We start from the raw sequence: 6,000 nt of genomic DNA, 5'->3' as shown, positions 1-6,000 counted from the left end.
CATTCAATAATATGAGTGTGGAAAATGAAAAAATAAACACCTATCGTGAAGAAATCATTGCGGCTTGTTCCAAGTCAGGCATGGACAGGCCAAAAAACATGGTGGTTTCAGACCCCAGCGAGGTTACATGGGATACGCCAAAAGACCATATTGAGAGCGGTGACCGAGGAAGTGCCTGGTAAAGAATATAGTTAAATAAGGCCGTTAATTATCTGCAAAAGGGGTTTTAATTAACCCAAACACCCAATTTTCAGTCATGCACTTACATGGAGTGTTCTTTGTTTGCATGCAAAGTTTCAGGCTGCTCGGTTTTATGGTTTTGGAGCCATGGAGGAGACACTGACATTTATTAGTCTACGTGTACACACACACACACACACACACACACACACACACACACACACACACACACACACACATATATATATATATATATATATATATATATATATATATATATATATATATATATATATATATATATATATTTCCATATAATCATTCTAATCACTTAGTCTCAAGGAAGCTTGAGGTAACCTTACAGTGGAGGTCCCACATGGGATCTTTGCTGATTTTATATATTCAGACCATGTGAAATCAGAATCTGAATGTTGACAAGCTGGAATGCTTGAGTGCTTTGCAGAAATCACTGGTTTCTATGGTAACCATCTCAGCTGGCTGAGCATTCGTGAGTAAAAAAAATTGTGATATTGCATCGACGAGTTCCTGTATTTCAATCATCAAAATGTCGATTCCTTTGTTTTCTGATGTCGGGAATTCATTGAAACCATATTTTTGGCGCGTCGAGGGTTTAGCCCCGACCTGGACGGATGGCCAGACAGTTCTCAATTGGAGCCCCACAGCCACGATTCTCGAAGGTTCATGGCGCACACGAAAGGAATGGTGGTAAATGATGAAGGCACACGGGTTGTACTCAACCCACAACAGAAGCACGGACACAAGCAAATTAAATTAAATGGATAATTTAATGACAGTAATTAAATATGTACAATGACAATAATTCAAATTATAATAATGAAAGACAAACGTGAGGTAATCCAAATCTAATTTTAGGCACCTCCGCACACAGACACACACAGACACACACAGACACACACAGACACACACAGACACACACAGACACACACAGACACACAGACACACAGACACACACACAGACACAGACACAGACACAGACACACACACAGACAAGGGGTCATGTAAAGCAAAGAAAATAAGAAAACCCTTTTCATTCCTTCACTTAACTGAGTCCAGGCGATCTTTTTGCTGAGGCAATGTGCTCGGGCTGCGTCGTCGCCATGCCCCCAAAAAATGGCGCCGAGCAATTCGTGAGGAAATATTCGACATCAGGGCTCCCAGACCGCGGCGTCACTTCTTCGTCGACCGCGCTTGCCGATCCCGCTCTCTCCGTACTCTTGCCGAGACGTGCTCTGGTTTCTCTGATTGCCTCCCTCACAAACTCCACTCGTGCATTCGCTCCTTGTGACGAGCTGCTTCCCCATCCTCTCTGATCGCCTGCCTCCTATGCCACTTCTTCTTCATCTGACTAATATGGCCTCTGACTACCGAACCAACAAAACCAACAACTTCTTCACTTCTCCCTGTTCACGTCACACCCATCAGTCATCAGCCATGGGGGTGTGACTTTGCCCGCCGTCACCTTTGGAGGTGGGACTTCTTGCCGACTTGGTCATGTTATAAAAACGCAATTCTTCCATTGCTGGTTTGCAATACAAAAACAAAGGGAAAAATCACAGGGGGGCAATTACCTACAGGGGAATTATCTCCAATTCCGATCTAATGAACACACACCACCCCCGTGTGGTGACAGGTAACACAAGCACAGTTTCCCAACTTGGTTTAAATCGAGATGTCTCCGACATGTCCACGGGCCAAGCAACTCTATACAATCCTATCTTTCTTATTAAATTCCTCCATCTTCTACCCAACAAACATAACAAGCAGTCATAGACTGGTATCGTCAACTTGACCTCTGACCTTGTCTAATAAAAGCTGTCTCCAGAGAAGGTAGCGACGCAAACCAGAAGTTTATACGAGGATTCTGTACCAAACCATCAAAAATCGAATGTTTGACCTCACTGGGACCTTGACCTTTGACCGATTTTGACCAACATCTAATCAGCGCTAGCCATCACCCTGCTGAATCACGTCCCAGACGTCTTTTGAAACCTGCTTGATGTACATGGTTGAGTCTTTCGTATGAAATGCACTACCCAGCAGAGAAAACCTACAGGAACAGCTGATTTTATTCTGAAATAATCAGAAGCACAACAATTTAACACAGGTGGAGGCCAATTAACTTGGTGTGATTTTGAAGGGGATTGGTTACACCTGAGCTCATTTACAATTGCTATTATAAGGGGGGTGGACACTTATCCAACCAAGATATTCTGGTTTTGTGTTTTGAATCAATTTTATGAAATTTGTTGAATTCGTTTTTCACTTCGAAGTTGTAGGTTATGATATGTAAATAAAGGTGGAAAAAGTCTGATTTAATGCAATTCAATTTTAGGCTACCATCAGGCAACAAAAGTGAAAATTTTGAAAAGGGGTGTAGATTTTCTGTGGGCACTGTATATATGGATATCCGGTTGCTTCCCCACTGTACTGAAAAATATAAATTCCCACACAGTTCAAATAGCATCTTACCGAGAAGATCTTCCACGATTATATGGTCCTCTTTTTCAGCAATTTGTGAGCACATCCCAAGCAGTAGTTCATCCACATCATGGCCCGACACGAACCCCTGTGGGAGCCATAAAGAAACACAATGTGGATATGTGCACACACATAAATATAAATAAATGTGTGTGTGTGTGTGTGTGTGTGTGTGTGTGTGTGTGTGTGTGTGTGTGTGTGTGTGTGTGCGTCACTGTGTCAGTGTTTCTCCTCCATAACTCAAAAACCATGAAAACTCGCAGGCTGAAATTTTGCATGCATACAAAGAAAACTCCAAGGAAGTGCTAGAATGAAAATTGTGTGTTTGGGTTAATTAAAACACCCCTTTTGAAGATAATTAACAGCCTTATTTAATTATGTCCTTCATCAGGTGCATCCTCGGTCAGCACTGTCTTTGGAGTCTTAAGGCATATCCAAGGTAACCTCGATGGGGTGTGAAGCCACCATGTTTTTTAGCCTGCTCAACCATGCCTTGACTTGGAACAGGCTGCAATGATTTCTTAACGATAAAGTTATTTTTTTCCACTTTCCTTTGTATGTGCTATAATTTTCAAATTAGGAGCTTGGAGCGATTTAATGCATTATGTGATACAATTTTCCATGATCCACTCTCATGGATTAAAGTATATCATCGAAATATTATTTCGGCTTTGAGATTTGGATATCATCCGGACTAAATAAGTGTCGCAATGTGGAGTGAAATCTGATAATTTAAAGAAATAACGAGTTTAATAAATTAACTAAAATACCTATTTACTTTAAGAAAGCAAGGCTATGTCCCTCCTTCTCCATATAAAAACACAAGAAAATATGAAATTTACAAAGCATTAAATTTATCCTTTTCGACTGTTTGGATAATTATATTGAGTAAACAAAAGATTTAGGAATGTGCCATAATTAACCAGCTTCATTGAGCTAAATGATTGAATGCATTCACTGTTTTGACATCACGCCCTGTCCCCCAGAGGAACTGCTTATCCATAGCGTCTGCCAGATCTGTGTCGATATTTTTTGGAGGTTTCATGAGATGCTCAACAAGAAATCAAAGCAAATCTGGTAAAAAAAAATTAAAATAAAGTTATAACGTTTGCGCGGACCGCGAACCGATGTACCACGTGACGCGTGCACATTCGAGCAGGCAACGTGGTGGATTATCTGCAATGTTTATTTCAGTGCAAATAAACTTTTTGATGTTTACAGGGTTGTTCTCCGTTAAACAGCAACTCTTTTGTGGATAAAGTCATTATTTGAACAAATTCTTTTCAATTTTTCAACAGCTGTGGGCCCGGTGAAGACCAGCTTTAAAGTAAAAGGCATTATATATGGTATGCAGCCACAGTGTGGTCAGCCATTCCTTATCAACCATTCAATTGGAGTGCTTGCTCAAGTGCCTCAGCCACTTGCCGAGTGCCCTACATTTGACAGCAGTACTGCACAACATCATTTTGAGTGAATCGTTCACTCACTACGGATGCTTTTGCCGTGCCAAGTCTTTCAGGGCAACTAGTTCGTGCCCCGCCATCCTGGGTGAGTGGTTCATGCCCCGCCATCCTGAGCGAGGTGAGCGAGTGGTTCATGCCCTGCCATCCTGAGTGAGGTGAGCGAGTGGTTCGTGCCCCGCCATCCTGAGCGAGGTGAGCGAGTGGTTCGTGCCCCGCCATCCTGAGCGAGGTGAGCGAGTGGTTCGTGCCCCGCCATCCTGAGCAAGGTGAGCGAGTGGTTCCTGCCCCGCCATCCTGAGCAAGGTGAGCGAGTGGTTCATGCCCCATCATCCTGAGCGAGGTGAGCGAGTGGTTCGTGCCCTGCCATCCTGAGCGAGTGGTTCGTGCCCCGCCATCCTGAGTGATGGGTTTGTGCCCCGCCATCCTGAGCGAGTGGTTCGTGCCCCGCCATCCTGAGCGAGTGGTTCGTGCCCGGCCATCCTGAGAGAGTGGTTCGTGCCCCACCATCCTGAGCGAGTGGTTCGTGCCCCGCCATCCTGAGCGAGTGGTTCGTCCGCTGCCATCCTGAGCGAGTGGTTCGTACGCCGCCATCCTGAGCGAGTGGTTCATGCCCCGCCATCCTGAGCGAGTGGTTCGTGCCCCGCCATCCTGAGCGAGTGGTTCGTGCCCCGCCATCCTGAGCGAGTGGTTCGTAACCCGCCATCCTGAGCGAGTGGTTCGTGCCCCGCCATCCTGAGCGAGTGGTTCATGCCCCGCCATCCTGAGCGAGTGGTTCGTGCCCCGCCATCCTGAGCGAGTGGTTCGTGCCCCGCCATCCTGAGCGAGTGATTTGTGCCCCGCCATCCTGAGCGAGTGGTTCGTGCCCCGCCATCCTGATCGAGTGGTTCGTGCCCCGCCATCCTGAGCGAGTGGTTCATGCCCCGCCATCCTGAGCGAGTGGTTCGTGCCCCGCCATCCTGAGCGAGTGGTTCATGCCCCACCATCCTGAGCGAGTGATTTGTGCCCCGCCATCCTGAGCGAGTGGTTCGTGCCCCGCCATCCTGAGCGAGTGGTTCGTGCCCCGCCATCCTGAGCGAGTGGTTCGTGCCCCGCCATCCTGAGCGAGTGGTTCGTGCCCCGCCATCCTGAGCGAGTGGTTCGTGCCCCGCCATCCTGAGTGAGTGGTTCGTGCCCCTCCATCCTGAGCGAGTGGTTCGTGCCCCGCCATCCTGAACGAGTGGTTCGTGCCCCGCCATCCTGAGCGAGTGGTTCGTCCGCAACATCCTGAGCGAGTGGTTCGTGCCCCACCATCCTGAACGAGTGGATCGTGCCCCATCATCCTGAGTAGGGTAAGAATACTGATTCTGGCTCACTTTTCCCCATGTAAATGAATGGGGGATTTTCAGCGATTCATTTTTTTTTTCCCTAAAAATAAACCCCCCTTTTTATCCCAAGGTATATTTATTTGTCTCCCCTTTTAACTTGGAGGTTGAACCTCATTGAATTGAACACCTGGGGGTTGAACAGCTCACTCATTGAACCTATAAAGATTTGTTCATTCTCAAATTCCTTCAATAGTTTAATTTTCTTTGCACAATAATCCCCATCTAAAATATTGACAAACAAAACATTTGAATCTTTATATTTTTTAAGATACCCCTTTTGTGCCATTACGAAATGATAAACTTCTCTTAATGCTCTCATCTGACCACCTCCTGAGCCACATATCATTTTGAGATTATAGTAAATTGTTTTTTCATTGTTCAATTGATAACCATCAAAGTTTTCAGTCCATTCAAGGATATTCATTTTTTCTTTACATCCTCTAACTTACTAGTTTTTAAATTAATTCGCTTAT

General features: G+C 45.3%; 1 protein-coding gene across 3 annotated transcripts in view; it reads right to left on the bottom strand.

The window, feature by feature from the left end:
* LOC147015593 (dual oxidase 1-like) overlaps positions 1-6,000 on the bottom strand; it is a 187,301-nt gene that overhangs the window by 132,929 nt on the left and 48,372 nt on the right. For all 3 annotated transcript variants that reach the window (XM_085850495.1, XM_085850493.1, XM_085850494.1), the window contains exon 10: positions 2,692-2,788. In XM_085850495.1, the coding sequence (XP_085706621.1) occupies positions 2,692-2,788 (97 nt within the window). The remainder of the gene's footprint in view (positions 1-2,691; positions 2,789-6,000) is intronic.

Source organism: Eptatretus burgeri, chromosome 12 (assembly GCF_056783735.1).
Source record: "Eptatretus burgeri isolate ZD-2024b chromosome 12, Ebu_testis_v1, whole genome shotgun sequence".
Lineage (NCBI taxonomy): Eukaryota > Metazoa > Chordata > Myxini > Myxiniformes > Myxinidae > Eptatretus > Eptatretus burgeri.
This window is presented reverse-complemented; position numbering and strand designations above follow the sequence as displayed.